Source organism: Macaca thibetana, chromosome 8, assembly GCF_024542745.1.
Source record: "Macaca thibetana thibetana isolate TM-01 chromosome 8, ASM2454274v1, whole genome shotgun sequence".
Taxonomy (NCBI): domain Eukaryota; kingdom Metazoa; phylum Chordata; class Mammalia; order Primates; family Cercopithecidae; genus Macaca; species Macaca thibetana.
The window spans coordinates 71906308-71922391 of NC_065585.1; the positions used below are offsets into that span (position 1 = coordinate 71906308).

Here is a 16084-nt window from a genome sequence, read left to right on the forward strand (position 1 = left end):
AGAGTAGCAAGAGTTTTATCAAATATTTTGGAAAAAGAAAAAAAAACCTGAGATGTAATCACTGAAAAAACAATGCCTCGGTTGGAACTGAGGTTTTGGCTATATGCAGGGGACTGAAGGTGGTTTTCAAGTCCTGGTTAAGGGATCCTTTCTTGGCCTGTACAATTCCACCTTCTCTCAGACTGACCAGTAGAGGGCACTAGACACAGGGAATAACAAGCCGGATGGCAGAGAGCGCCCCTGACATCCTCTCTGAACCTGTATCTTTCCACTCTGCTCTGTCCTCACAATTCCGTGTCAGTTTCCCTGCGTTTTGATTTTGGAAGTCTATTTTAAGTGTTTGGTATACCATCCTAAGTCTGTTTTAGGTTGGAATGGAGCAAAAATAGTTAAAGGAAAAACTATGTAGCCATATTGTTGGCCAGCATTGCCCACCGTGGAGGGAAGATAAACATTGCTCAGATGGGCGTTCGGCTTTCATAAAATCAGCAGCTTGGGGTGGCATCTAGCTCAGCATACAGCCTAGGATTTAAAAAAATCAAACAGAACAGTTATGGGAGTATAAAAATGATCATTTTCAAAGTCATTTTTGGCTAGAATCCTATTCTGCTGAAGTGGGAAATGTCTTCATTCAAATACATTGTCACTAGATTTCAGACAGCTACTGCAATTTTAAGCATGGGTGTTTAGAAACCCTATGTGGTGGAAATTCAGATTCTAGATTAGAGAATGGAAAAAAATAACTTGAATCTGAAGGAAAATAAAAGGGAGTTATAGACATTCTCCAACAACAAACTCAAATCTACTGTCATACTATTATTAGCTCACTATAATCCACTGGAATTGGATTTTACTTGGGAATATAACCTCTTAAATATGAAACCTCTGCTAGACTGTAAACTTGAGGGAATGAACTGTACCTAAGTTAATTTGGGGCACATAGGAGACCCTCAATACATAATTGTTGAATAAAACATTTTATCAACAGCAATCTGGAAATATCTGTCAGATGATAAGAAATAATTTCTTCAGGAGAGGAAGTAGAATTGGAATTATGGCCTGAATTCTAAATTTCCTATAAATAATAAGTATTTAGTCTAAATTTTATGCAAGTGCATGCCTATACCTAACATAAATTTCTCTGCTTAAAAACATATTTAAATTTACTTACATTTTTCTTAGTCTTTCTTCTTTTTTTCTGTACTTATATCTTTGGCTGGCCTTGGGTGACCTTATTATTAAAGACAATCCCCCACTTCCCTTTATTTATATGTGTATTTACAGGTTAAAATCCTTTTAGGCTTAACAAGGAAGAGATTATGGTAAATAAAGATTTATACAATTAAGTTAGGCTGTTTTAAAAAGGCAAGTAGAAGAAATGGTCATTGAAACCACTAAAGGATAACATTTATGTTACTACGTCACAATAAATACTAAACTGAATAATATGAGGTGTTCACCAAGATTTTGAAGTTGGGACCTTTCCTCTTTCTTAGTAGGGATGGGCTTTCTTTTACTTTCTCTCTTTTTTTCTTCTTCTTTTTTGTTCTGTTTTGGGGGAGGGCAGTACAGTGGCAGAATCCAGATGGATCTAGAGAATAAATACCTTGAGTCAAACTAAGTAGTTTTTAAATATTGAATTTTAAAAATCTTTCATTTAGGAATTTAGAGGACTAAGCAATGATTAATGATAGATCCCTAAAATGTTGCCGATAGTTAATAGGAAGAAAAAGCATTAAAATGCTTTGCTTTTAATAATATAACCATCAAACACACTATTAAAACATAAACTTTTAAACAGACTTTTCCACTAGTATTAAATTTTGCTCTAGTGATTTGTTACAGACTATAATTAGCTATTTTGACAAGCAATATATCTAATAAAAATTTATTTTTCATTGTATCAGATAATAAGGAAAGACAACACATAACCTCACTCAGACGAACAATTTGTTATTTCAAGTGTGAAATCTAAACTGTGATTCTAAAATAATTACAGATTAGACTATGCCATCCATCTACTTTTTAGGAAAACAGTTCTTTGGAAAATCATTTCATTTGTTTCTGTTGTGTGCTTCCCTGGCTTGATAATTGAATGGTTTTTCCATCCTCAGAAAAGACATTTTTCAGTAACCCAAATCCTCAGCTTGGTTTTAAGTGGGCCAGGCAGTGAGCTCCATGAAGCCACGGGTTGTACCCTAGCACCATACCGGGATGCTCAACTAGTATTTGAATGAATGAACAGTGAAATGATTATCAAATTTAATTAGACAATATTTTTGAACTTAGAAGTATTTCTAAAGTTCTATTTGCTTTTGTTTCAGATTAAGTGTATTCTGCCACCCTCTGCTTAATGAGTATGTCATTTGATATCATGAACAATGAATTATTTAACCAAGGAATGTATATCTTACGGTCAAAATTCCAAATTGGGAAACATATATGCAAAAGATGGTCAATGCCAGTTCTCTCATGTTTTTACCATTTGGCATCATCTACTGTAGCTTTAAAGAAACTGTGTGACTATAAATACACCTCCAGTTTTATTTACATATTTTTGATATTATTAGAAAAAAAAAATCAAGCCTAACTAAACATACTTTCCTGTAGTATATTGGAATGCCAGACTTGAAGCCAGATGACGTGGATGAGGCCAAGTTCTATTCACCAGGGACGGGTGTGAAATTGAGCAAAATGTATAACCCCGCTGGTCCTTTACTGAATATTCAAAGGCTGTTGTGGGATAAGAAACTATAAGTACTCTGTATACATATGGCTTTTTTTTTCTATTCAAATTTCAAGAGAAAATAGTTGAATTGTTGACTCTCCTAGGCCAGTGTCTATAGGAGAGTGAGACTGTTTTGAGAAGAAATTAATGGGAAGACACTTGGCACATATTCTCCTTGTTACCAAATCTAGTTATATCAGGATAATACTTGATCAAATGCTTGCTTCAAAGCAGCTGGTTGTGTCACAGTAGAGAAATTTCTAGTAAAAATGTTTAGAGATGAATCAAGTCAATTCCAGGCACCCACTTAGCATATCATCCTTGTGTGTGTGGTCTGACTCAGGACACACATTGATGCACCCATTTCTATCCTCGTAGGATTGGACTCAATCTTTGACCTCAAACAATATTGTGGCAATTTGTGCTGGTTGTTAAGAGAGTCAGAAGAATCAAATTAGATCAAATTAGCCATATGTGGAACTGAGTTATTTTGTAGTCATTCAGATAATTCTCACTTGTAACAAGGGGTGAGCGCTCTCAGCAGCAGAAACCTCCAGTGGCCCTCAGGGAACCAGTCTCTGTTCCTGCCATTCATGCAGTACATCTCAAACTGGGGATCTATTTTTCCAGGGGATACAAAAGACGTATTTAAAGTTATACAAGTATCCATTTTACTAGTTGGTAAATAATATAAAACATTATTTTAAAAATATTTAAACACATGGAATATATAAAATTATAAAGTAAAATGCAGCATTTACATGAATTTTTAGTGTAAAATATAAGACTTCAAAAGAACTCTGTGCTTGGGACATTCCCAGACCATTCCAGGCACACATGTTTATTCTCTGCGTTACGTGCAGTTCGTGGAAAAGGCTTAGGAAGTGCTACACAAGTGCATCCTGGGAGCCTTCAGTCCCCACACTGCCTCCTTGTGAAACACTGAAGTCAAAGATGTTTTTTAGAGGAGCATTTTCTTTTTTCCCTAGCTGAAGACTTTTGGCTCAGAGGAACTAAGAAAAATGGAAAGATAAGCTTTCCATGGGTTGTACTAGAAAATTCTCTAAAACTTAAAAAAGTACCTTAGAATGAAGAGAAAAAAGATTTTGGGGAGGATGCTTCTAGGGAGGAATGTCTAGGATTCTTTGACTAGGCAAGCTTTCTAATATTAAATATTCTGGAGCAGTGTTCTCAGCAGAGGGCCTAACAGACATAGGAAAGGTGGGCATCAGTCAATTCTTAGTGCATTAAGACAAGTCCACTTATACAGAAAGATGAATAAAAAGAGTTGAGATTCATCAATAAGAGACGTTTGAAAATAATTGCTTTATGAGGCTATGTAAATAAAATGATTTTCATAAATTATTTGCTATTCATCCAATAGCAGATATACCTGTTTGACCTTGAAAAACTATAGATAGAAAATTCAAACACTCTATTTACAAAACTGATCAATATTTAGCTTTAGACACTGAAATAAGCATGAGTAATGTAAATATCAACAATTAATGACCATAAACTCTTAAAGGTTATGTTTTGAAACATGATACACTAAAATCACTAAGATGAAAATCACTAAGAAATTCTAAGCACAGTGAAAAAAGAAATGTTTAAAATTATTTTTAGCAGTAGGTCTGCTTGTGTTTCAACTAAGATCAAAACTTGTTTTCTTATCTGAGATATAATGACCAGATTCTGTTAATGAAGAAATGTTTTTCTTTAAAGTCTTAAATAAGAGTCTAAATATTTGGGCTATTTTTTCCTTCTAAAAATAAAAAAAAAATTAGAATTTTTTCTTTAAACAATATATTGTGCTTGAAATTTGGCCCAGCATCTTCCTATTTCCCTGAATTTTACACACGCGCGCACACACACACACAGACGGGTACAAAGTGCTGAGGCAAAATCTGGACCTTCCTGGGAGACCAAGGAATCATATTAAAGTCTTATGGGACCTTGGAAACAATTTTGTCTTGATTTTTACTGGGGCAAAACTGAGACCAAGAGCGGTTGTACAGGCTTGCCTAGAATCACACATCTGGTGGTTGCAAATTTCGACCAGAGCCTCGATTCCTGTGAAGCAACGTGAATTAAGATGAGCTGGGTTCTAGCACAGACTTCACCAACAGGCAATCTCTGGTCAGTGCCTTCACTGCCCTGGATTTCACCGTTCCCAGTAAAAATCTCTGAAAGTCATTTTGAACAAAGAGAGTCCCAATCACCCCCTGAAAAGGTTGGAAATGCAAGGGGGTGTTTCTAGTTGCTGTAATTATAGGAGGGTGTGACTGCCATCTGTGCTCTGGGTTCTGTAATTCATATCCAGCAAAAGGAACAACTTCCTCCCACACATTGCAGTGTCCCCCCACCTCACATCCCATGTTGAGAAATATAGGGTGACCCGTTACCACACCTGGGTTCTTTTCGTAGCAACTAATTTCCGAGCCAACTCTATAAGTGGCGGTGGCAATCTCACTTAAATGACTCTGCTTTTAGTTTGTCAGGTCACTTTTTGGAATTTCCATTTTGGCATATCTGTATTCTATTTTTAGAACTTTAGTTAGAAAAGGTTATGTTATATTGGATACAAGTGGAAAATACAGTCATCTTTAGGTGGCCAAAATGCATTTCTTAAAAGAACTAATTTCCAAATGTAGACTGCCATTAAAAACATTTAATTGTATGATATAACCTTTTAAATAATTTCAGGTTTTTAAAAAATGCATTCCTGTAATCGGCTGTGGCATGATATATAACTTATTGGCAAAATTTCAAATATTTTGATATCTGGTCATTAAATCTTGCCCATGTCTATGATTTATAAATGAACCACAAATGCCACAACTAAGCAGAAGCAAAAAAGTAAAATGCAGCCTATGAATTATATCACAAATAAATAAAAAATACTGTATTCCTTTAAACAAATGTACTTATAAGAGCTTTATAAGTCAAAGCAAGATATGCGAGATGGTTTAAGGAGAGGTTGCAATTTTGCAACAGGAAGTCTGTACAGCTCCTCCAGGCAGTAGCTGTGAAGGAAATACCTGTGTCTCAGAAACTTGTTTCCATGTGTTCATGACACTTTTGCATCCAGGCCCCATTATTTACAAAGTTATGCATTTTGCAAGCTCACAGTACCTTATTCCTCATAATTACGAATGCATGCAATGACATTTCATCCTTTCATATGAAAATTCTAAGCTTCATTGTAACATAAATGTTAAGACTTGAAAATCGGCCTACAATTTGAAATGAAAGGATCAAAAATGTCAGACATTGCAGAATACTGGTTCCTAATAGAGCTCTTTTTATTTGTTCACTGTTCTTCAGTCATTTTTGTTGGTTTGTTACAAAATTCAGTCTTGACTCTTTATTTAAACAGTATTTAAGCTAAACTGTTCATGCCATGCAAAAATAACATTTTATGCACTTTTTTTGGGGAGGGCTTCCCATTTTTTTAGTTCACAGGCATTATTAACCTCATTTTTAAGAAACAAGTTTTTTTTTTTTTTTTTTTTTTTTTAAATTTATTGCTTTTGTAACTAGTCACATGCTGGTTTCACGTGTGGGACAATAACCTGTGTCTCCTGGGTTGGAATGAATTTCTGGGGCAAACAAGTGGTTTTCCATCTTGCACCCTTCTTGACTGTCCTTTTTGACTTCACTCACAGCATGGTAAATGTCTTGCCTACAGTTGTGACCTGTGTCCTGCGGGGAGGAAGAGTCCACACTGCCCTCTTCTCTTAAAGGGTCTCTCCCATCACTAGGCTTATCTGCAAAGCAATTTGGGCTGGAGTCCCCCTGCTTCTCTTCCCTTGCCCCTGGGAGCTCTAAGAAGTCTTCGTCTTCACCAGTATCTATTTCAGTGAAGCTCCTCCTCTCTCTTGAAGAGAAAGGGAACAGTTTCTGCTTGGGAAACCTGGGAGACAGCCCTTTGGAAGGTCCCTGACAAGGTGCTGAAACCTCAGCACCCAGCAAGGGTCTGTCTCCCTGGGAGGGGGTTTCTTCTAAGAGGATGGTACTGATGTGCTGCGGGGTGGTGAACGAAAAGTCAGCTGCTGTGACTGGCAGTGGCCTGGCTGTGCTGGGTGGGGTCTGTGGTGCACTGCCTCTATTTTCCTTAAAGTTCACTTTGAGGGATCTGGACTTTAGTGGCTTGCTGCCTTTTAGAGAGCTCTTAGGACTGTCGGTGGCATTGTCAGACTGCAAAGGACTATGTAGCCCACATTGGGAGCCACTGGCATCGAGGTTCACAGTTATATCGACTGGGGCATACTCCAGCATGCCATCCCTGGCGGCAGGCCCTTTCTCTCTGGATAGAGTTAGAAACGGGGGGCCCCTAGCTCTTTGGTGCTCTTCTGTCCCTGGGAGGTCTGTTGGGAACTTCATCTGCAAGTGAGAGGCGGAGGGCGGCGGCAGGGGCGATCTCTCTGTCTCTGTGAAGTCGGTGGCACAGCTGGTGAAGCTGTCGATGCTGGAGGTGCTCTTCATGTCCACAATGACCTCGGTCTGTGCCACGGCCAGCTGCTCCTGTGGACACACCACTTCTTCCATTTCAATCTCTTCTTCATATGCAGATGGCCTCTCAGGCTTTTCTTGGCAGTCTGTGTTTGGGTGAGAATGAGGCTGTGTCTTGGTGATTTCATTGTACAGCATCTCCAGTTTCTGGGCACTCAGATGCTGTGGGCTGGAGGAAGACGTGTTGTTCAGCTGCTCGTGGGAGTCTTTTTGGCTAACCTCCTGGTACTTATTCTCGAAAGACCTGTTGGAGCTTGTTTCCGACAGAGCCTTCCTGGCCCACTTCCACCTGCTTGGCGACAGGTGATTATCGTCGGCGGAGTCCTTCGTGTTGGCGGACTCTCCGGCCTTCTCCACAGCCACATCTATCAGTTCCATACTTCGCGCGAAGGCATCTTTTAAGTTCATAGAAACGATGCTTCCATTTCTTTTGGCCCGCTCAAGAGCCTCCCTCCTTTTAATTGCTTTCTCTTGGCGTTTCTGCTCCTTGTAAAACTCAGAAAAATTGTTCACAATAATTGGGATAGGAAGGGCAATAACCAGAACCCCAGCAATACAGCACAGGCCTCCCACGATTTTCCCTAGTAATGTCTTAGGGTAAATGTCACCATAGCCGACAGTGGTCATGGTGATGGTGGCCCACCAAAATGATGCAGGGATACTGGTGAACTTGGTAGCATCTTCATCCTTCTCAGCAAAAAATACCAGGCTGGAAAATATCATTATCCCCATGGCCAGAAACAGTATCAACAAGCCCAGTTCATTGTAACTCCGCCTAAGAGTGAAACCCAGAGACTGTAGGCCTGTCGAATGCCTGGCGAGTTTCAGGATCCTGAGGATGCGCATGATTCGGAAGATCTGGACCACGCGCCTCACGTTTTGGAACTGTAGCACGCTCTTGTTGGACTCCGTGAGAAAAATGGTGACATAGTACGGCAAGATGGCCAGCAAATCAATGACATTCAGTGGGCCTTTGAAGAACTTCCATTTATTTGGTGAGGATAAGAATCGCAAAAGGTACTCCATGGTAAACCACGCAATACACACAGCCTCCACATGTGCTAATTGGCGGTTGTCATTGAGTTGTCCAAATTCGTCCGTTTCCTGCAGCTCCGGCAGTGTGTTGAGAGACAAAGCAATGGTGGAAAGCACGATGAACAGGATAGACACGATGGCCAGGATCTGGAAAAGAGAAAAGTTCAAGTCAGCAAATCCTCTTAGTTGCTTAGGCAGCTAGGAGACAGATGGGTCGGTGATTCTTCTACTAATATGGAACGCTCCAAGTTCTTCCAAGAAGATTATAAGAAGGTAATTTTACAACTTAAAATTCCCTAACTAACACAAATACTTCACTTAGAAGCCTAATGTACATTTAAATTCCATTCTCCCTCCACGCTCATTGTTCTTAGGAACATGTGTGTAGGCATCCACCATTTGGATGAGGGCCACGTATGGCTGGAATAGTTTTTGCGGGGAGTAATTATCTTTCCTCTCTTAGTTATCTGTAATTTTTCTCTCTTAACCACCTGGTTTATGCTTTGTTAAGGGAATTGTCTCACATGCCACATAAGCTAGACAGAATTGATGATCTCTAGGAGTTTCATTCTACAATTAAAAATAACTCAGACCGACACCTGGAGAGAGAACATGGCACTCAGTACAACAATGCTTCTTCTAAGAACGGATACTATTCACGTGGCAAGCACTGACATCAGAACCAAGTCAGTATGGCCTTTGTCCTCAGATGTGTGGACTTCTGGCCAGCATCATGTGGAAAAGGATATACACACTAACTTCAAAGAGCGCAGGAAGGTTTCATAAAGAAGAGTTTGAAGAACATCCCTGATGATTTCACTGCAGGGCTGACATTCCAGGTGGCATGATGTCAGACGTGGAAGAAAAGAGGAAGAGCTTAGAATGAAGTAAGGAGAGGACTAGTGACTGGGTTTTAGAGACAGGCAATCTGAGCTCTGACCCTGGCTTTACTACTTATTGGGTGACCTTGGGCAAGTTATTTAACCTCTCTGTCTCAAAGTACAGATCTGTTGAATAAAGCCAACAATTATAGCTACTTCGCAGCTGTTATAAAAATTACGTGGCACACAGACATCACTAAATAAATGAAATAACCCAGAACTGCAGTCTGGAAGGACAAAGGCCAAGGACAGGTATGTGGAATGTCTGTAAAGCCATACAGGACATAGACAGCCCAAGTGGGGATTTTCTCACCAAACCCCAGTGTTCTAGATGTATGGGGCAAGCAGAAGGATGAAGATTTGAGGGTAATGCAAAGGAAGTGCTTCTTTGCTTAGTTAAATTGTGTATTTAGCATACTCAATTTTTGGTGGAGAAGGAGACCTCTCTTACCTAGTTTAGGTCTGGCTTGGTTTCATCTGACCTTTGCCAGTGACCTTGGCAGGTGTCATTGGTTTCAGTTATCATATGTAGCTCTGGGAAACATATTCTGACAGTGACTGTTTCATTTAGAGATTGAACATCTAGTAAACATTTCAAAGGGCAGTGATTAGATACTTTAACGCCACACAGCTCAGTACACATTAGATTGTTAAAAAATTAGTTTACTCTCTAAATTTCTCCACTTCTGGGTTATTCTCCTTTCACTTCCTCCCTTCTCCTCTTTACGTTTTTTTTTTTTTTTTTTTTTTTTTTTTTGGGGGGGTGGGGGGGGGGGGGAGAGGGGGAAAGGTCTTGCTGTGTCATCCAGGCTGGAGTGCAGTGGTGCAGTCTCGGCTCACTGGCTCACTGCAACCTCTGCCTCCCAGGCTCAAGCGATCCTCTGGCCTTGACCTCAGCCACCTGAGTAGCTGGGACTACAGGTATGCACCACCACGCTTGGCTAATTTTTTTTTGTATTTTTCGTAGAGACGGGGTTTCACCCTGTTGCCCGGGCTGGTCTTGTGATCCACCTGCCTCAGCCTCCCAAAGTGCTGAGAGCCACTGTGCCTGGCCCCTTTACATCTTTCATTGTTTTCTTCTTCCTCTTCTTCCAACTTCCATCTTTCCTCCTTAAATTGCTATAAAGTGAAACAATAGTATAATGCATTTCAGAATGTGTTGCAGAGTAAATAAAGATTTACGGACCTTTAACTTAATTAGTATTTTATACTTTTTTTTTTTCTTAGAAGTAGGTTAAATACTTTCTACTTGAGAGTACTTTAGAATTTCCTTTAAAAATATGGATCAGTGAATCACAACAGAAAAATAAAGGTCCTCTTTAACTCCTCTAAGAGGCTGTGAAGGCTAAAGTTAGAAACTCCCTTGAGAAGATTTAGATAAATCCCTGGCTAATAGATTCAGATGGTTTTAAAGGCAAGTTGGGAATGCTCACCTTGAATGCCAACCCTCAGGGGCCAATGGCAGGGTAACATGTACCATATTCTGCCACTAAAATATTCCTGAAAAATCAGTGGTCAGATCCCATCCATTCCTGTGCTCTTATCATAATGAACCAAGGTATTTTTTGGGAGGTCACACTGTTGCTAATATATCTTTGGGCATTTTAAGTATTGGGCTTACTGCCATTCTTCTTGTACTGACAATCCATACTCTAGATTTTCCATATCTAATCTGTTCATTTGTTAATTTTGAATGCATTTTACTGATGTTTATCACTTCAAAGAGAGGAGAGAAGTAGAAATGCAAATGAATCCATTCTATTGTCTTCCACCTTTTGGCAAAGGATAAAGTGAAAGGTCCGAGGGTGCCTTCAGTCCTTGATTCCACAATCAGAGCTAGACTGTAGGTCACTTTACTTCTGCAGCTAATTTTGAGAAATCATGACGGAACACAGTAGAGTCCTGCTGTAGTCTATTGTCTAGTTGGCCACAGCTTAACAAATATGACCACTTTAACACTTGGAAATTTGGCATATGCGCAACAGGACTTAGGGCACATTCTTGAAGACAAATAGTTACTAAGGGAAAAACTAATCATTCAAGCCCTTAGCCGTTCCACATTCACGTTAAAGAGAACCATAGTTACTGAAGTGCATTATTATCTGTCTCATGTTGAATTTCAATTTGTCAAAACCCATTTGCTCTCAATTTAGAGGAAGGACTTATTTTAAACATCTTGTGAAGCTTGGAGCTCTCCCAGAAAGACATCACTTTAGACAAATGATTCAATAAATACCAAGGTGATGTGTTGGTGCAATGAGCCAAATGCAAGTTTATTGTGTTATTGTAGAGTTTTTTTTTTAACACAATAAATATAATAAATGTGAAATTTTGCTTTAAGCTTGAGGATGCACTTCAAAACATGAATATTTACTTTATAGCAAGCTCTTGTAGCACTTATGTGGCAGGCCAGGTCTCACTAACGCAGGTCTCCGTAACAACTGTTTGAGCACTGACTGAGTGGTTAAGTTACATACTAAAAGCTGAAAGAGCCAATGCCCTTATATAAAGGCTGGAGTGTAACAAAAGCCCACCAAGAGTTTTGCCCAGGCCTTTCCTGGACCTTGAAGCATGACAAGATAATGAAGGAAGTCTTAACAGGACCTGTCTAGGATTAAAGAAGTTTTATTGGGGGTCTAAAGGAAACTCCCCAGGCCTCCACAAACAAGTTTTTTGGGGGTCTGAAGGAAGTCCCCAGACTTCTGTGATTTAGCAGGAGACAAGGGTAACCACCCCAGCACCTGGACCCATTTAGATTAGGTAAAGTTACTGAGGCTCCAGAGGAAGGTCTTCAGGACTCAGGCCTTTGTTATAGATTAAAAGAAGTCAATCACTTTTGTCTTCAGATGAATGCACACTTACATGTAGATATATAGCTTAGAATGTATATAAGCTCTGGAAAACTTTGTAATTTTGAGTTGGTCTGGAGATAATTTCCAGGCCTTCTCCCTGGTTACAGAAATAAACTCCCTCCTTTCTCAATTCCTCTGCATTTCATTATTGGGCCATGAGAATAAGCAGCCTGACCCTTGGTTTGGTCCAGGAACACTTAGGTATTGCTTCGCTTACCACAACCATTCACAAGTTAGAATCTCACTGTCTCAGGTGTTTGTTTGTTTGCTTGTTTTTGAGACAGTGTCTGGCTCTCTTGCCCAGGCTGGAGTGCAGTGGCACGATCTTGGCTCACTGCAACCTCCACCTCCACCTCCCAGGCACAAGCGATTCTGGTGCCTCAGCCTCCCAAGTAGCTGGGAATACAGGTGTGTGCCACCATGCCCAGCTAATTTTTGTATTTTTAGTAGAGACAGGGTTTCACCATGTTGGCCAGGCTGGTCTCAAATGCCTCGCCTCAAGTTGATCCACCCACCTTGGCCTCTCAAAGTGGTGAGATTACAGGCATAAATCACCATGCCCCACCTGCCTCAGGTTTTTAATCCCTTTCACCTCCAACAACTGACCTCTAGAGCTGGCAGGAGTGAACTATTTCAGCTCTAGCAAACAGAATTATGTGTGCATATGGCCAGGGAAGTGGAGATTCCAAACAATTAACTGCGTGATGTTGGTTAAACCCTTTGGAAATTTGGATTAGGTCATCTGCAAGGTCACTTAACCTCCAACATTTGGTGATTCTCTGTCTAAACCAAAACATTTCACTAATTCCAGTCATGTCTGTCAACCAAACCCAGGACAAGTCACAACTGATGCTGTCATTTTAGTTGAATGTCCAAAGTAAAATTTTGTTACATAATGAGCAAAACATTCAAAAGAGAAGACTGAAAAACATTGTGCTGTGTATGTTCTAAGCATTTAGTTACTGGGAATAGACATTCTTTCTGGATACAACCTTTTTTTCCCCCTTGAATCACTTGGATGATTACGTGATTTCTTCGCTTAGACACAGACATTTGCAGGATCGCAGGGAGTTCAGAAGAGGGCTCCCAGCACTCGCATTAGTAGGTACCCTTGGCTGTATTGATTTCTGTTTGTGGGAGGAAGTAAAGCAGCCGGAGACCTGCCTCAATTGAACCAGCTTGTTGATTTTAGTCCTTTGAAGATAATGGATGTTTTGTGGTGGAAAGAAGCACAGGACCAGCAATTCAAACACATGGTTCTACCTCTGCTTGCTGCATGCACAAGCCAGGTCCCTCTCTGAGCTTCAGTTCTCTCATCTGCAAAATGAGGGGTGCCTCATACTTGCCTCGGTTGCCTCAGAGGGTTATTAAGGCTCAAACTGGATCATGTGCATGAAAGCATCCTGCCAAGTGCAGAATGTGATAAGTGTAAGAGATGCTGGAGATATGTTTGGAAAATGCCTTTAGCCAGCATTGGGAAAGAATAAAAAAAAAAACTGTTTATCTCCCAGTTAAATACAATTCCAGAACTATTTAGTGCTCATTTTTAACACTTTCAAACACATTCACCTAAGCAATGGTTTGCATGAAAAACCTAGACAATTGAATCTTTTTTTCCTTAGGACTAAACTATCTAGTTTGCAGTGTTTATTAAAGAGTTAAGCTGAGGTTTCTCCAGGTGAACTTGACCTGTCTCATGTCTTAAAATATGTTTTTTATAAAACTGTGTGTGTGTGTGTGTGTGTGTGTGTGTGTGTTCCATGTAATCAAAAGTAAAGCCCCACAGGAAGGTAATAAAAGATCAAAAAATGTAAACTTAAGAATGCTGTATATTCCATTTAATAAATATATATTTGCAAGCATAATTTGTTAAACTACCACATACACGTACATACAACATCTTAGATATGTGGAGATCTAGAGGTGGCTCATGCCTGTAATCCCAGCACTTTGGGAGGTCAAGGCGCACAGATCACTTGAAGTGAGGAGTTCAAGACCAGCCTGGCCAATATGGTGAAACCTTGTCTCTACCAAAAAATAAAAAAAAATTAGGTGTGGTTGCGTGTGCCTGTAGTCCCAGCTATTTGGGAGGCTGAAGCATGAGAATCACTTGAACCCAGCAGATGGAGATTGTAGTGAGCTGAGATTGTGTCACTGCACTCCAGCCTGGGTGACAGAGGAAGACTGTCTCAAAAAAAAAAAAAAAAAAAAAAGGAAAAAGAAAAAGAAAGTGAACAGAAGTCCTCACTTTTCTCCTTATCAGTTTTCTAGCTCTTTGAAAAAATTCATGAAAACCTGAGGGAGAAAAAACAGATTTTGAATACTTGGAGTGTTTTGAATTTTTACACCAGAGTATTTATGGCTCTATTCAGATTCTATAACACTCTTCTTTTTCCTGTTGGAAAAGTGTTTTCTTTGGTCTCAGGATAATGCTAATCATAAATCTTTTTTGCGAGGGAGGCCTTAAAGGATTCATGGAGGTTTCTACACAGAAAAGGGATAAAGGACATTACAGACTGAGGAAAACGGTGGGCAAAGGCTTTGAAGCCCAAAAGATGATGGTTTGCTCAAAAAATTCCAAGTACTTTTGTGTGGCTGGGGGCATCCATAAAGAGGCATGACACATAGGGGTTTGTGATTATTTCAGGACTGCTGCATATAAGGGTATAGGCTATAAACTGGTCAATTCCAGAAAGAACCCATCAAGAGATTATAATGTGAATGATGCCTCCACCTTTTGTGCAGTGCACAACTTGCACAACCAATTGCGAGAGCCTTGATTTCAGAGAAGTGAGTAGTGTGGTGTGGTTGAATGCAGGTGGAGGCACAGAAAAGAGTGGGGGGCTGGTGTGGTGGCTCACACCTGTAATCCCAGCACTTTGGGAGGCTAAGGCTGGTGGGTCATCTGTGGTCAGGAGTTCAAGACCAGCCTGACCAACACAGTGAAACCCTGTCTCTACTAAAAATAAAAAAATTAGCCAGGCATCGTAGCATGTGCCTGTAATTTCAAGTACTCAGGAGGCTGAGGCAGGAGAATCGCTTGAACCTGGGAGGTGGAGGTTGTAGTGAGCCAAGATCACACCACTGTACTCCAGCCTGAGTGACACAGAAAGATTCCATCTCAAAAGGAAAAAAAAGAAAGAAAGAAAAGAAAAGAGTGGGGGTGAGACACTTCTGGGGAGTTGGATGATGGACAAATTCTGAAGGGCACTCAGTGTAGTGATGAAGAGTTTGATGGGTTTCCTTCTATAGACCAGTTTTCCTCAAGGTATGGTCCCCAGAACAACAGCATCAGGCCAGCAGCACTGGCTTTATGTGGTAACTTGCTGGAAGGGCTAACTCTCTAGCCCTCCATGCCTTCTGGATCAGAAACTCCAGGGAAAGTCCCAGCCATTTGTGTTTTAACAAGTTCTCCACGTGATTCGGATGCTTGCCAAAGCTTGAGGACGTTGCTGTAAGGAGTAAAAGCCATTCAAGGAATTCAGGCAAGGCAAAGATGTGCTCAGATTTGCATTTCACAAAGATTAATGACTGCAATGATACGACTGATGTGGTGGGCAGGGTGCAGCTGAAGATAAGACAATAAATTTTTAATGCAATGGCAGCAGCAAAGGGAAAGAAGGGGATACACTATACAAATATATATGAAGTAGAATCTCAACCCTGCTTGCTATGGAGCTAGAAGGATCTAGGACTTCTCATGTTTATGATAAAATTTACCAGGAAGATTGAGTAGCTCCAACAAATCTCCACTATTATCTTATAGAGGTAGAAAAAGTGATCCTTGACTTACTTAAATCATCTTTCCCAATAATATTTCCTTATGTTAAGAGAAGCTAATGGATGCTGGGTTTAATATCTAAGCGACGGCATGATCTGTGCAGCAAACCACCATGGCATACGTTTACCTATGTAACAAACATGCATATCCTACACATGTACCCCTGAACTTAAAATAAAAGTTGGATATAAAAAAAAGAAATGATAAAATGAAAATAATAAGTGTGAACACATTTTAACTAGATTTTATAAGTTGAGAGCAAGATAAATAAAGTTTGTGTGTTCTGGAAAAA

At 40.0% G+C, this 16084-nt stretch overlaps 1 protein-coding gene across 1 annotated transcript in view; it reads right to left on the bottom strand.

The window, feature by feature from the left end:
- Positions 1-6013: 6013 nt before the first annotated feature.
- KCNB2 (potassium voltage-gated channel subfamily B member 2) overlaps positions 6014-16084 on the bottom strand; it is a 410457-nt gene continuing 400386 nt past the window's right edge. Inside the window, exon 3 of the mRNA XM_050802327.1 lies at positions 6014-8425. Within this exon, the coding sequence (XP_050658284.1) occupies positions 6272-8425 (2154 nt within the window). The 3' untranslated portion in view covers positions 6014-6271. The remainder of the gene's footprint in view (positions 8426-16084) is intronic.